We start from the raw sequence: 16908 nt of genomic DNA, 5'->3' as shown, positions 1-16908 counted from the left end.
AAAACCCCAAAGAGCTAAAAAAAATACTTTCCATCAAAAGAATGGTGATATGGACTTCCAGTTTGAGCTTCTTCGGCGATGGACCGAAATCCGCGATCGTGCGCGGTTTTGATCCGTGCTCACCACCAGAGTGCCCCAAGACGGCTGGATTCAGGGCTAAGCCATCCCATAGAGGTGAAGAGGGGGGAGACTGCTAGTAGGGTCGAGGAGAGCCGCACCTCTCCTCCTCAGCTGGCCATTACTCCCTTTCCCGAAGGCGGTTGCAGCGGTGGTCAGAAATGGCCACCTCAAAGAAGAACTTGACCGGAAAAGAATGTGCAGGAGGAAGATAAGAAGAGAAAGTTTTGGTTGACTGAGTTAAACTGAAAAAGCAACAATGTAAGGTATCCCAGAATTTGAACTGTAAAAAATAACATTGTTCCCAAAAAATACTTTGAAGCAGCGAAGGAGAGAGGGAAGAGAAAGGGTTTGGCTTTTTTTTTCTTCCCTTCCTTATACTGACAGCTAAGAGATTTAAGTAAGAAATTGACAAAAATCCACTTTGACATCAATAGGCTGATGTCTTTAAGCTGAAAATAAAATGTCAAAGGGATAATAAAGACTTTTGGATACTCAAAAACCTTTAAAAGCAGGAAAGGAGAGAAAAGGAAAGAATAAAAGGGCGGGATCTGGAAAAATGGAGGAGACTGCCTGGAACTAAAAGGAACTTACAGTGAAACCTTAACAAGATTCCTAAAAGATACATTCTGACTGAAATTTTGTAACAAAATAATAGAACTCCAGGAAGAGAAAGTGGAAAAAAGAAGCAAGAAGAAACAGCTTTGGATTATTTGGATTACTTAGTGATTTTTGGATTTTTGGCTATTGGATTTAAATGACTAAAATCAATTGGGTGGTTGTTTACAAGTGTTTAAAATGGCATCACTTTTAGAAGAACTGAAAATGGAACTTTAAAAACAGAAGGAAGATTCATAAGAAGGAAGAGGTTCTTTTGGCTTCATATTTCAATTTTTAGAAATGGAGATCTGGAACTAGGAGAAACAACAAGAAACGCTTGTAGGGGTTTCTTCAGCGACAGACCAAAATCCACGATCGTGCGCAGTTTCGATCTGTGCTTGCTGCTGGAGCGCCCCATTCCTTTGGATTAGGGGCTGAAGCCACCCCGTAGAGGTGGTGAAGAGGGGGGAGATTGCTAGCTTAATGCAGGGGAGCCACATCTCTCCTCCTTGGCTGGTCTAAACTCCACTTCCCGAAGGCGGTTGCAGCGGTGGTCAGAAATGGTCACCTCAAAGAAGAATCTGACTGGATAAGATTGTGCAGGAGGAAGACAAAAAGGAAAGCAGGACAGATCGGGCTAAACAACAGAGAACATCTAAACAAGGTACCCTGAATCTAAAAGTATTTAGAGGGATACTTCTGAAAGAAGTCTTTTAAGCGGTGAAGGAGAGAGAAAAGGAGGTTAAAACCCCTTTTTATAAACCTTTATATTGACAATTACAAATGATATGGAAAGAAATCTATATTAATTTACTTTGACACTAATAGGCAACTTTAAGCTGAAATTTAAGTGTCAAAAGGAAAATAAAGATTTTTTCCTTGGTCATTTTAAAGCCCTAAAAAGGAGAAGAGTGGAGGCAAAAGGGTAGAACTTGGAATAATGGAAAAATGGAGTGCCACCTGGAAAAATAAAGAGGATTAACAGCAAAACTTTGAAAAGACTCCTGAGGATACATTGTAACTGAAACCTTATTAAAAGATACAATAACCCATGGAAAGGAAAAGTAAAGGAAAGAAACAAGAAGAAACAGTCTGGGATCATTTGGTGATATAAAAAAAAGTCTTTGGCATTGGTCTTTTCTTTCTTCTTCTGTTTTTACTTAAAGTCAATCGGGTGGTTGTTCAAAAGTGTTTAAAATGCCATCACTCCTGGAGGAATTGAAGATGAGTCTTAAAAAACAGAAAGAAGATGCAGAAAGGGGAGGAAGATCCTTTGGCTTTGTATTTGAATTTCTTGAAATGGAGATCCTGAACTATGAAAAGCAAAAGGAAAAGCTTCAAGAGAAAGAAGAAGGGCGGGACAAAGAAGAAGCCATTTTCAATGATCAAATAATGCAAAGTGTGGTAATAAGGGGAAAAAGGGGGAAAGGAGTTAAAAGTTTGAGATTAAAGGGAACAGCCAAAAATAAAAATAGTCTGAAAAGGAAGAAAAACAGCAAGGAGAAGCAGAAAAGAAAACCACAGAAGGGAAAATTAGAGAGAGAAGGGTATAAAAAAAGGGATGAGAAAAAGGAGGGGAAGATAGAAAGGGAAAGAACTCATGAGGGACAAAAGCAGGAAATAAAGAAAAAGGGGAAACGTACTAGGATTAAAGGTATTTGCTCAGCTAGAAAACACAGAGACAATGGCTAAATTAAGTTAAAAGTGAGGATTCTGCAAAGGTACAAAAGATAGTGTTGTGACAGTAGAATACTGTAATGAGTTAGAAATGAAATAAGTAAATAATCTATGAGATAAAACTGTATTGTTATGTAATGGTATGTTTATTTATAATTAATGCAATAATAAAGAAGAGAGGGAAACATTGGGATTGTTTCTAAAGATTGATAAAATATTGAAAAGAAATGTGAAAGATTTATAAAGAAATTTATACCAGTTACTAGAATGAATTTGAATAATTATTTTGCTTATTAATAGTAAATAACTTATAAAATTGTATGATTATCCAACGGTATGCTTATTAACAGTTAAGTAATAACGAAGAAGGGAGGGAAATATTTCAACTGTTCTCAAAGATTGATAAATATTGAAAAGCAACGTGAAAGATTTACAAGGCTCATACCAGTACTAGAATGAAGTTGAATAACTATTTTGCTCACTAATGTTTATATATATATATTGTTTTTGCTATGTTTTTAGAATTTTTCTTTTTCCATTTTTAAGCAGAGCAGAGTTTGAATGATGAGATTTACATGATATAAAATAGATATTAGAAATCTGAATATTATAATTTTAGAATGCATAAAGTTAATGTTTAATGAAATTTTATATGATAATAACAATAAGACTTAAAGGTGTTGCACTCCGATTGGCAATCATAGAGGGAATTTTTCTTTTTAAGAATGTTGGAAGAGAACATAATGAAATTGTAAACAAGACAGACGAAAGTATAAGTATAATGAATAAAAAGATATAGAAATTTAGGTAAAAGAAATACAATTAAATAAGAAGAAAATGAGATAATCATAAAAGAAAATTAAGAGAAGGGAGAAATAGTGAGAAGTTGGAAAAAGAGTAATAAGATATGAAGTTGAATATATATGATGAATATGCATATTAAATTGTGTCTGTATGTAAATGTGATAACCCAGAACCATGCTGTACTCAAAGAAGATGTTTTATTTGTTTTGTTAAAACTCAATAAAACTTTATTTAAAAAAAAAGTTATATTGTTAATAGAGAAGCCTCATGATGGCAGATGAGATTCTGCCGAAACGTTGCTACAACTTTAAAAGCACAACTATAATGACATGGGAAAATACCCGAACAAAGCTGAATACCATACATGTAAGTTCCCCGTGAAAACTTAAGAAAACACACACACACACACACACACACACACAGACATGTGTGTATGTGTATGTGTGTGTGTGTGTGTGTGTGTGTATGTATGTATGTATGTATGTATACATATATATATATATATTTGTTTTCTTAAGTTTTTTTGGTACTTACATGTATGGCATTCAGCTTTGTTGGGTATTTTCCACGTCATAGTAGTGGTGCTTTTAAAGTTGTAGCAATGTTTCAGCAGAATCTCATCTGCCATCATCAGGCTTTGTATAGTGTTCGTCTGTGAGTTAGACTTTTACAGTGGTTTCAGATTTAAATTTGGGGCAGCCTATTGCTGTGCCAGAATGGTTTTTTCTTCATCCTGATTGGTTGAGAGTCTTGGTCTGTGTTTATTGGTCTTGGAGTTTTCTGTGTTCTGCTTCTAATATCTTCTGTCTGTTTTTTTGGCTCTTTTTGTATCTTGATTGGCTGGCAACATTGTGTTACTTTATTGGAGGTCTTTAGTGCAGCTTGGCTTCGGGTAAATGGATGGCTATCATTAGTTAGGAAGCTGGGTTTCATCTGGGTTAAATTTAGGCTGCCCCAAATTTAAATCTGAAACCACTGTAAAAGTCTAACTCACAGACGGGTATTTTCCTACGTCAAGAAAACCTAAACAATTTCCGAACACACCTAGACAGCACACACCCCAAAATCAAATTCACCATGGAAACTGAAACAAACAAACAACTACCATTCCTAGATGTACTAATCTACAAAAAAACAGATGGCACACTAGGACACACCATATACCAGAAGAAAACACACACCAACCGCTACCTCAACGCCTAATCCCACCACCACCCAGCACATATAAACTCCGTGGCTAAAACACTAATTACTAGAACCAAACGCCTGGCAGACAAGACACACATTAAGACTGAACTATGCACCCTGACTAAAATATTAACAGCCAACGGCTTCCACAAAAGCAAAATCACCAACTTGATCCACAAAAACACACTGAGACATAATAGAGACCCAGAAGATGAATAGACCCATGGAACAGCTGTCCTGCCCTACATAAGAGGCACTACAGACAAAATTAGTAAGATACTATACAGACACCACATCAAGACTGCCTTCAAAACAGACAGAAAAATAGCAGCCATCCTCAGAAACCCCAAAGACAAAATTGACCTGGAAAACCAAGGCATATACGAAGTCCCCTGTGCATTATGCCCGGCCACATACATTGGACAGACCAATAGAAGAATAAGCACCCGCCTGGATGAACACAAAAATGCAGTCAAAAAGCTGGAACACACTTCCTCACTAGTCCAACACATGGAAGCCACAGGTCATAGAATCAACTTCAATGGCACCAAAACCCTAGCCACTATAGAAAATCCCAGCCACAGAATCATCAGAGAAGCCATAGAGATTGAAAAAAGACCAGGAAGCATGAACAGAAGAGATGATTCCACCAGGCTGTCAATCATTTGGAAGCCTGCACTCACAAACAAAAAATCTCCACACCACAAGCCAGGCAAACACCTGGGCACAAACAGATCCCCCTGATACCTCCAGCTCAAACACACCCCAACCAGGCACCCAGATGAAACCCAGCTTCCTAACTAATGATAGCCGTCCATTTACCCGAAGCCAAGCTGCACTAAAGGCCTCCAATAAAGTAACACAATGTTGCCAGCCAATCAAGATACAAAAAGAGCCAAAAAAACAGACAGAAGATATTAGAAGCAGAACACAGCAAACTCCAAGACCAATAAACACAGACCAAGACTCTCAACCAATCAGGATGAAGAAAAAACCATTCTGGCACAGCAATAGGCTGCCCCAAATTTAGATCTGAAACCACTGTAAAAGTCTAACTCACAGACGGGTATTTTCCTACGTCAAGAAAACCTAAACAATTTCCTAACACACCTAGACAGCACACACCCCAAAATCAAATTCACCATGGAAACCGAAACAAACAAACAACTACCATTCCTAGATGTACTAATCTACAAAAAACCAGATGGCACACTAGGACACACCATATACCAGAAGAAAACACACACCAACTACTACCTCAACGCCCAGTCCCACCACCACCCAGCACAGATAAACTCCGTGGCCAAAACACTAATTGCCAGAACCAAACGCCTGGCAGACAAGACACACATAAAGACTGAACTATGCACCCTGACTAAAGTACTGACAGCCAACGGCTTCCACAAAAGCAAAATCACTGGCTTGATCCACAAAAACACACTGAGACATAATGGAGACCTAGAAGATGAACAGACCTATGGAACAGCTGTTGTGCCCTACATAAGAGGTACTACAGACAAAATCAGTAAGATACTACACAGGCATCACATCAAGACTGCCTTCCAAACAGACAGAAAAATAGCAGCCATCCTAAGAAACCCCAAAGATAAAATTGACCTGGAAAACCAAGGCATATATGTAGTCCCCTTTGCATCATGCCCTGCCCCATACCTTGGACAGACCAATAGAAGAATAAGTACCCGCCTAGATGAACACAAAAATGCAGTAAAAAAGCTGGAACACCCTTCCTCACTAGTCCAACACACGAAAGCAACAGGTCATAGCATCGACTTCAATGGCACCCAAACCCTAGCCACTATAGAAAATCCCAGCTTCAGAATTATCAGAGAAGCCATAGAGTTTGAAAAAAGACCTGAAAGCATGAATAGAAGAGATGATTCCACCAGACTGTCAATTATCTGGAAGCCTGCACTCTCAAACAAAAAAATCTCCACACCACAAGCCAGGCAAACACCTGAGCACAAACAGACTCCCCCTGATACCTCCAGCTCAAACACACCCCGACCAGGCACCCAGATGAAGCCTAGCTTCCTAATAAATGATAGCCATCCATTTACTCGGAGCCAAGCTGCACTAAAAGCCTCCAATACAGGAAGCACAATGTTGCCAGCCAATCAAGACAAAAAAAGCTACAAAACAGACAGAAGATATTAGAAACACCAATCAAGCAGAACACAGCAAACTCCAAGACCAATAAACACAGACCAAGACTCCCAACCAATCAGGATGAAGAAAAAACCATTCTGGCACAGCAGTAGGCTAGCCCCAAATTTAAAACAGAAATGGCTGTGAAAATCTGACTCACAGATGAACACTGTACAGAAGCCTGATGATGGCAGATGAGATTCTGCCGAAACGTTGCTACAACTTTAAAGGCACAACTATAATGACGTGGGAAAATACCTGAACAAAAGTTGAATGGATAAAATTAAAAGATATAAAGGTTTCATACTCCAATTAGTAACTACAGGGGAAAATTTGTTTAATGAGAAAAGATAATATGAAATTGAAACAGGACAGACAAAAGTATAAATATAATGATTGGAAAGACATTGAAACTTAGAAAAAGATATATAATTGAATTTAGATATGAGATAATTAAAAATAAAGTTGAGAAAACCAAGGGAGGGGAAAATTATGGAGAAAATGTTAAAATAGTAATAAGATATGGAGTAGAACACAAAGATGAATATGAAATTGAGTTTGTGTCTGTATGAAGAAGTGATAACCCGGGATCATGCTATTCTCAGAAAAAAAGATGTTTTATTTGTGTTATGTTTTTGTGAAAACCCAAATAAAATTTATATTAAAAAAAAAGAATGGTGATAGGAAGTTTTAATACTAAGGCAATTCATCCCCTTTGGATGCTGAAAGATAAAAAGAGGGAAAGAAGGAAAAAATCAGCGATAATATACTCTGATATTGCTTCATGACTCTTGTTTTCCACTAGGCTGGGGATTACACTAATTGATTAACTGAATTCCTAAATACTAAGGAGTTTTCAGTTAAATTCAGCCTAATTATTAGCAGGGTTGGAAGGAAATTCAAAAGGGAAATAAGGACTTGTACACTAATAGGTCCAGGGAAGTAGGGTGATGACTAATTCTGTATTATTTTACTGAATTGTGAACTTTATAGAAATTAAAAGTGATATTCAAGAAAATAATTCACTTTTTTTGAGGTTTTTTTTTTTTAAAGGGCCTAGGATGCTTTTGAAATAGAAGCTACAACTAAATTTGTGTGGATGCTAAATTATTATCCGCACATAGGCAATATATTTTGTTTTCCTGATTATTAGTAGAATTTGGTGGTAATGCTTAGGCCACCTAATTAATAGCGGCAACACTGTTGGGTGGAAAAATAGTGCCAAGAACTGTTCTGCCTTATCTGCATCATCCAAAGACAAACTCACCTAGAGAAGATGAGTTAGAGAAGGTCTGACTGTCACCAGACATCTTTGTAATGTCTGTTAAATACACAGTTCCATCCTCTGCAAAATAAAAAAGGACAAGTAAGAAAAACAAGAATATTCAAATGCCTATTGCAGAAAAACAAAGTAAAGCTAATCACTAAAGCCCAATATGACCTCATTAGAAGACTCTTATAGTTCTTTGTTCACAAATAATTTTTTAACTTACAACTATGTTTCCTCGGGAAATATATTAATAAACGGCAATTAAAAGAAATAAATACTAGAATATCTAAAATTCAAATTTAAACTATAGTTTTAAGTCTGACTAGCTTTAGAGTGGATTTTGGGGTAAAGCAGCCTTTTGCTAAGGGATGGAAAGAAAGAATATGATGACGTTTGATCATTTGAATCTCTTACTGGCTTTGAATACCATTGATCAAGGGAGTCTCCTAGATCAGGGGTCCCCAACCTTTTGGACCTCAGGGACCACCAAACTCATAATTTTAAATCCCGTGGACCACTAATATGAATCCAGCATGCCACTTACTGAAGCGCCTGGACTCCCACTGATGGGATGGGATCCTTCAGGCACTTAGCTTGGCTGTCTGTTTCTGCAACCTTAAATACTCAGAATCATTTGGACCCGTTTCCCACAGAAAACAAAACACTGGGATCTCTCATCTTTCTTTCTCTTTCTCTCTCTCTCTCTCTTTCTCTCCCTCCCCCTCTCTTTCTCCCTTTCTCCCTCTCTCTCTCTCCTTTTCTCCCTCTTTCTCCTTCTCTCTCTCCCTCCACCCCTCTCTTTCTCCATTTCTTCCTCTTTCTCTCTCTCCCCCCCCCATTCCCAGGGGTGGGGGAAAAGAACCTCTGAACTGGTGCTGGGTAGTGAGAATCTGATATCTGGAGGCCAACGAGCCATGTGCTGAAGACCAGGTGGCTTGCAGGGAGGTGGGGCAACGGAGGTGCTACCAGCAGCAGATGGACTCATACATGTGGAAGATCGCAGCATCGGAGCCCTTCCCGGGTGCTCCCTGGCCTGCGAGGGGATGGGGAGAAAGGAATCTCTCAACTGGTGTTACCTCCTGCCTCCGCACATTGAGGAGGTCAAGCGGCTGCCAGCGATGCCCTCAGGGGAAGATGTTGCAAGGGGGAGCCTCTCCCCTCTCCCCTCAGGAACTTCTCTTCCTCCTTGGCAGAAGCACTCACACGCAAAGCGCTGATCTCCCCTCTGGCATCTGACAAGCCCCCTCCTTCCCGCTGGGCATGTGTGAGCACTTCTGGTGAGGAGGAAGAGAGGGTTGAGCTTCCCCCTTGCAACATCTTCACCTGAGGGCATCGCTGGCAGCTGCTTCCTGTGGCTCAGGAGGTCAACGTTACTCGGCCTCCTCAATGCGCTGAGGCAGGAGGCAGCAGCCACAACACAGGTTTGCTAGAGAGACTGCAGGATTGCCCCACCTCCCCGCCACCCATCTGATCTTCAGCACGTTGCGGCCCACCAAAATTTTCTCACCAGTTGGCGACCACTGCTCTAGATCACCTGAGTAGTTTAGGGATAAAGAATACTTGAATTGCAGTGGTTCACTCCAGAGTCTTAAAAACTAGTATTGTGTGTTTGGTTAACTGTTGTATGAAGTTTCTCAGAGATTTGTTCTGTCACCAGCATTTTCTGTGATTGAGCTGAAACTGCTGCATGAGATCATCAGGAAATTTGAGATTTATGTAAATTACCACAACTTAATAATAATAGTTATCAAGGTACATTCTTAAAGACTTACACTGATATAATTAATATTGATTTCTGGAAGCTCACTATCTATTTCATAAAGCTTCCTGAAGAAGTTTTGAAAATGAGAGTGATACTGGTTAGAACGTATTTACTCACAATATTCTGCTCTGTATAAGATATAGAACAAGCCCCATATTGGACCATAGATGGAATCAGAGAATAACTTGGTCTCTCAATTCCATTAGAATGGTAAACAAATATGGCATATTACCAAAAGCTATGAATGATTAAACACCTAGACTTTCTATGCAGCATAATAATATAATTTTTTTTGGAAGATGAGTTTTAAAAAATGGCAATTAAATTTGTCTAATGAGTTCATAACAACAAGATATTTTTACCATTAAACTTAGTCATCTTCAACATACCCTGCTCTTCTTCTGTGGTTAGGGAGGTGTCTGTATTTCTCAAGGTATTGTCCGAGCTGCTAGTATCCTCTAGTTCTTCTTTAGTTAAAAACAGTAATTAGCATTAATTTTTCCAGAAATAATCTATTATTTCAGAAATAATCCCAGTAAGCTATTCATTTTATCATAGCAATATTTATCATCCCAACTTTGCAGATGGAGAACTGATGTAGCAACAATGCAGAAAACTGGGCAATAAGGTTATATTGAGCTAAAATTTTAACCAAGGCCTCTCTCTGCCTAGCTATATCTAGCCAAACCTGGTAAATCACAAAAAAGAAACGTGGTCTGATCTCATGAGAGACAATAAGAAAAATCAAGGGAAATATAAATCATTACCAAGAAAAAAAAAATGGCAAGTCACTTCTGTATTTTTGCCCAAAACCCTACATCAGGGGTGGGCAAACTACGGCCCGCGGGCCACATCCGGCCCGTTGGTCTTTTTTATGTGGCCCGCCGAAGATTGGTCCGTATGTAACCGCGGCCACTTTTTGGCTGCTTTCAGACGCGTTAAGAGGAGGTGGTTGAGGCGGAGGCGGGTGGTGGAGAGCAAGTAGGGCGCCTGGCGGGCTTTTCAGGAAGAGCAGGAAACGGGGGCAGGAGCCCGGCGGAGCGAAGAGAGCTGAAACCTGTTGAGGTCTCGTCGCAGTCCCTTCGCGGGGAGAGAAGCTGCCGAGCCGAGAGGAGCGCGGGATGCTGCCGGCTCGCCTCCCTGCCCCTCCGTCGTGACTGCGGGAGAAGGAGCCCTGAGCGCTGCTCTCACGGCCACCACCGACAGAGCCCAGCTTCATTTCGCCTGAGCCGCGTTTGATTTGGAAGGGGGCGTGGGAGGCAGCACCAAAGGAGCACTCTGGGGTTCGGCCAACCACCCGCTGAGCGCCTCCGGGCTCCCCACCGTGGCGGGCAGACTTTGGGGCTGCACTCTGGAACCCAGAGCCACGGGACGGCGAAGCCGAGAGGCAGGAGGAGGCGCGTTGGAGCTGCAGCAGCCGGTTCAGATCTCTCGGTCCCAGGGAATCCCCCTCCGCCGAGGCGCCTGAGCCCCGAGCACCGCCGGCATCGAGGAGCACGAGAAGCACAACGGGGCCACGGGAAGAGCTGCGCCCCAAGGAGCAACTGGTGGCCGGAGCGGCCGGGACTGGCAGTGGCGGCGAGGGCCCGACCTGCACAGGGGGGGCTGGGGCGGTTTTCTCCTGCGCCCGGCTTCGGAGCGGCCCACCGTGTGATCTTGGGCATCTGGCTCGCTGCGCCCTAGGCGCGCCTTTCCCTCGCCTCTCGGCCAGCAGCAGCAGCTCTGCCGCCGCCTCCTTCCTCCCCTAATGCCCGCTGTTGTGATGCGTATTCCCATAGACCCGAGCACCAGCAGGCGCTCACACCTCCCTCCATGGCCTTCCCCTGCGGTAAGATGGGAGAGAACAGCGGCGCCCTCAGCGCGCCAGTCCCGGGATCTCGCAGCCAGACCGAGGTGTGTTCGGTGGTGGACGTCCTGGCCGATCATCCGGGGGAATTGGTGAGGCCCGACAGCTCCAACTTCTTGTGCTTGGTGCTGCTTTCCCACTGGAGATGCAACAAGACCCTCCCCGTGGCCTTCAAGGTAAGCCGGGAGGGGAGGCTGGGCGGAGCGGGCAGGTCCTGGGAGAGGCGCGCAGATGTTTCCTGCCGAGCGGGCTTCCCAAGCGCCCGGGAGGACTCTGGTGGTTTAATGGCAAAGCGGCGGCGGAATGGGCGCTGGGTGGGTGGGGGAAAGGCAAGCTAAAGCCTCCCCACACACACACCTCGGCAAGCGGTTTGCAGGGTTAGCCAGCAGTTTCTCGCAAGAGACTGAAGGCCGGTCTGCTCCCCCCAATTAGACATTGGTTCAAGAGGAAGGGTCAGCCCTGCTACTAATTGGTGGTTCACAGTTTATCCGTGGGCACCGGAGGAGTTATGTTTTGGGGGGTGGGCATTTATTTATTTTTTATCTTATAAGTGGCCAACTTTTGTAAGCTGAGGGGGTACATTCATACACACATACACACATACACACACACAGTCGTTTATTCGTAGGGGAAGAATCTGTCTATCTATCTATCTATCTATCTATCTATCTATCTATGTTGTGCAAATTTAACTATGACGCCAAACTTGAGTTTTGGAGGATGTCTCGGAGAAAAAAAATAGTTATTTTTCCTACCCCGAGTACGGCAGGCGTCTCTCCCGCTTAAAAAACAAAACTCTTTCCTCCCCTCGCTTTGAAAAGGGGAACTGTTAACAAATGCAGTTTTTTATATGTATCGTATCTTTTGCTGACCCGGCCCGTCCATCAAATTTTAAAAGTCAATGCGGCCCCCGAGCCAAAAAGTTTGCCCACCCCTGCCCTACATGGAAGTATTCATCAATATTCATTCAAGGGAACCTTTTTCCCCCTTTCTTTTTTCTTTACTATCAATAGTAAATCTTGTATCTGCTAAGTCAGCAGCTCAGTAGGCTTGTCCCTAGCATGTCTGCATAAGACTTTTTTTGCCTTTTTTTATCTGACTCACTTTGGTTATCTTAAGATACCTGCAGTCCCCATGATGTTTTTTTTTTAATGTCCTTTTCTACAGTTGGCTCTTCTATCATAATCAAACAGGCTTTAGCCCTAATGCATCTGTCTGACTTACAAGAACTCCAAACTCCCAAATATTGAAACTTAATTTTAATATTTATCTGTTGCCTTCTCATTATTTCCAGAAAGACTTAAAACTTACCTTGACTACTGAGGAGGTCATCAACAGCCCACATAAAGTCCTTCAAATTCACAGTCATATCCTCTATAATTTTTTAAAAAAATAGACAGTATAAATGCTCCCAGGAAGTTGTTTGTATCTTAATAATTGATAATCATTTCAACATTAATCTCATTTTGTTTACAGCTCCTTTCTTCTCTGGAAAATTTCATTGCTCTCTATCAATATGTCAGCAGCATAAAAATACTGGGGACACTACCTTTCAGTATGGATAGTTGAGTAGGAGTAAGAGTGTCTGCAGGGTTTGGTAAAATAACTCAAGATGGCAGCCACAATATTCTAATAGAAATTCCACCTGTTTTTTTAAAATGTATGTTGATTCCCTGAACTGGTTGCTGGTGAGCGAAGCTTTTCACTAGGTTGGTTAACCCAGAAATAACCCAGAAAAATTCTAGATAGCTGGTATACAGCATTAAGGTTCAAATTATACACCAAATAAAATCCCCCCATTTCCCCCCATGTATTTATAACATTTCTGAATAACCCTCGCTAGACAGTGCATCAGAGATATGAAAACAGTAGGTTAAGAGTTGATTAATTTTCCTCTTTTTGTGGGTTTCTTAAAGGTTCAAGATAATTATTTGCATGCTGGTTTTCTACATGGGAGAAAAGATAGGATGATTTATTTTTATTATTTATTTGTCAAGCATGTATTAGATAACAGATATAATTAGAACATGATTATGATTACATGAAATGGGTACAAATAAAAGGGGACATTAGGACATGTTGGTGCGCTTATGCACACTGGAAGCTTAGAAAGGGGATGAGACATTGGCTTCTCTATATGTCTGGCACTCACTGTTAAAAGTTGTCCTTTTTAGAGCTTCCTTAATCACTTGGTCTGATAGGTAAAGGCCCATATTGGCTAGGACGGAGGCCAGTGTATCGACATCTACTTGTTTGTCTGTTAGAAGAGAAATATTTTGTGGGCATGTATTGAATCCCAAATAATGTCATTAATTAAACATATTCCCATAAATTTTGCTATTTATTCTTGCACCATTTCAATGCAATTTCCATTTATTTATTTCAGTTCAATTTGGATGCCTCCCAACTGCAAATCAGCCCTGGGCAGCTCTTAATATAGCAAACAAAATAAAGGCAGGATAGAAACAAACAAACAAACAAACAAAACACAATAGAAACAAACAAGAGGGGATCTAGCCACTCAGTATAGAAACATAAACAAAAAGCAAGTTCAAGACCTGCTCCACCCTACTCCAAGATCTCTGACAAGATCTGGGAGAACAGCCAGGTCTTCAAGGCCTTCCCGAACATCAACAGGATCTAAGCCACATCAATCTCATTCCAGAGAGCAAATACAGAGGAAGCAGGTTTTCTGGGTCCTGATAGATGGTACTGTTTAATCAATAGGACACAGAGCATATAAATTCTCCCAGTTTGTACTGGTTGGGCAGAAACCATGAGAGATAGATTATCTCTCAAGTAACTTGGTCCTGTGCCATGTAATGTTGTAAAGATGATGTTGTGCCCAAGAATTCAGACTCTGACAAATCTGCTCCAGCTGAACCAATGGAATGTCAATTTCAGAAGCCTCCAGGCCAGAAATCACCCCAGGCTGATCAAATACAAGGACCATTGGAACAGCTGGAGCAGCACGTTGGTGAAGTATAGTCTCCAAGCTCCTGGACTCAGTGAACTGAGCACAGAGCAGAGCAAAGATACTCAAGGGGATTCCTTGCCAAGCAAGGAAGTAGTTCAGTAGTTCCCATAATTAAAGACAGCTGGCTACAGCCTGATTTAAGAAGGCAGCCCTGATTTGTGCTTCTGTATTGGAAACAACTGTCTGATCTCTTTCTCTGCTATGTCATTCCTGTGCATTCTGCTCACGAATCTTGAAATGCAAACCTTTGGACTGGCTGATAGATCTGACTTGGCTCTCTCAACTTTGGATTAGATTTTGACTCACCCCACATGTTTCTGTTGAAAGCAAAACTACCCAGGCAAACTGCCTTTCCCAGAGTCTCTGTTTTGTTTTATATTCCTTTTCTAGTCTGCAAGTGATCTACTCAACCTTGGGTAAGTTCTATTTCCATTTAGCAACTGTTTGTATATTAATTTGAAACAGAACAGGTAATAACCAGCACCTTGAATTGCACATGGAAGTCTGCTGATCACCAGTGGGTGCCCCTACCCATGCCCATTATTGAAGCTTTCTAGGTCTGAAAAGATAGATCACATTGTAATAGTGGAACTGTACAGCGACAATGGCATGAATCAAGCAACTCAGTCAAATCTTTGGCTTTCTGGATTGAATTATAAAGTTAGTTCAAAGAACTGAATTGAATTGCGTGCCTCCAAATTGATCTGGGTAGTTTTGATGCTCTTCTATACCTAAAGAAATGATTTCCTAACTGATTTACAAACACAAATCAAATTGACCTATTTTAAAAAGTGAGCTTGACTGCCCAAATTGGGTCAGATTTATTTTCTAAATCAGACCTAGATTGTTTTTCTAAGTCAAATCGATTATTGAAATGAATTTTACATTATTTGCCCGTTATTGATCCCCGCAGGAGTAATTGGAACATATTCTTTCTCTTCTAGGAAAGGCATCAAGAATTAGCTCTTCATTTGAGCCATTTCAATTAGCTGCAATTGCAACAATATAGACACTGAAGAAACTATGATAAAGGATAAGAAGAACCTGTGTTTGGTGTTTGCTAGCTCCTTCCCCCAAAATCCCATTAGTATGGTAGAGGCAACCCACCCTTTTTTTACCTGGAGAGTTATATTCTAAAACATACTTTGATTTAGGGACTTGTTTGGGATGTAATTTAGGCAGCATAGATGGATTACTGCAATGTGTTCTTCACAGAACTGCCTTTGGAGAAGATCCAGAGGTCATAGCTGGTACAAAGCAAAGGGACTAGAGTACTGCTGAATTGACAGCACCAATGTGGTAACACTCATTTTACATTGGTTACCAGCAGGCTCTTGAGACCAGCTTTAAATGCTGATCTTTAGTTTTAAAACATACATGGTATAGCACCAGGTTATTTCAGACAATGGCATGGCAGAATAGAATCTGGCCAGCTGATTCAGGGAATGCAAGAGATCTGCATCCCGCTTTATAAATCTCTGCCCCACAGAGGTAAATGCAGCTCCATCTTCCTGGCTTTTCACAGCAGATTAGAACACTTTGAAGACTTTTACTTATCTTGACTGAGGGCAGTGTAATAGGCTTTAAAAGAAATCCTATTGCATAAATTGCAGTTTGTCCTAACTGTATTGGTTTGCTTGCAATGTCCATTGCCCAGAGTTGTCTGGGAGAGGGCTGACTTAGAAATGTTAACAAACACAGTATTTCTGTATAGCCAATGGCAACAACTTAAAGCACTTTTGTACTTGTGGGTTTTGCAGAGCTTAGGGGAAAAATTTGATATCTCTATTGCTTCTCTGAAACACAAAACAATAATCAAACGAAAAGTTAGCTATTTTGCCAGGGGCATCATGATTGTGGGTATTTGGGGAGTTAGAACATGCAGCCTGAGAGGGTTGTCTGATTCTTGCCAATTTCACGTTGCCTATAACACTGGGAAATTCATAGTACAGAAGCATTTTAAACACAAAGTAAGCCAACATGAGAACAAAACTACTTTTTTCCTCCCATCCTTTTGATTCTAATTTCAACTTCTTGCGGGTTCCTTAAAGAGCCCGCACAGGGAAAAGAGAAACAATAACTTTGTGGGAAATTAGAAAGTAAAATATAGTTTGGGTATAGATAACTTGTTTCCTGCTTCCAGTCTTCAACATGATCCCGAAATTTTAGACTCATGTTATCATATTATATATAGTATCATAAAAATATTATTTGTTTTAATTGAAATGGTCACGCAAAAAATATTAATATATCTGTACTGTTATGATTCTTCATTCAGTTTAATGCTTCAGCTTACCTTTTTTCTGGTTCTTCAAAATGGCATTTACACTTCTCATGAATGCGTTCTTGTCCACCATCCCATCATCTGCAACAAAGAAACCAAAAGAAGAGATAAAATGAAACAATCCTGGATTGAATTCTAAAATCAAAGCACCAAAAGGCAAGACAAGAAACAATGGCTGGAAACTAACCAAGATGAAAAGCAACTTAGAACTAAGGAC

At 40.9% G+C, this 16908-nt stretch overlaps 1 protein-coding gene across 1 annotated transcript in view; it reads right to left on the bottom strand.

Annotated features, from left to right (window-relative positions):
- The window catches only part of LOC113422078 (uncharacterized), a 131558-nt gene that overhangs the window by 21794 nt on the left and 92856 nt on the right, over positions 1 to 16908 (bottom strand). The window contains exons 53-57 of the mRNA XM_087947337.1: positions 16704 to 16772; positions 13583 to 13687; positions 12742 to 12804; positions 9974 to 10051; positions 7820 to 7897 (exon numbers count right to left, since the gene is read on the bottom strand). Coding sequence (XP_087803463.1) covers positions 7820 to 7897; positions 9974 to 10051; positions 12742 to 12804; positions 13583 to 13687; positions 16704 to 16772 — 393 coding nt within the window. The remainder of the gene's footprint in view (positions 1 to 7819; positions 7898 to 9973; positions 10052 to 12741; positions 12805 to 13582; positions 13688 to 16703; positions 16773 to 16908) is intronic.

The sequence above is a fragment of the Notechis scutatus genome, chromosome Z (genome assembly GCF_049901735.1).
Source record: "Notechis scutatus isolate UNSWTSFEM ecotype Mainland chromosome Z, rNotScu1.2, whole genome shotgun sequence".
Taxonomy (NCBI): domain Eukaryota; kingdom Metazoa; phylum Chordata; class Lepidosauria; order Squamata; family Elapidae; genus Notechis; species Notechis scutatus.
This window is presented reverse-complemented; position numbering and strand designations above follow the sequence as displayed.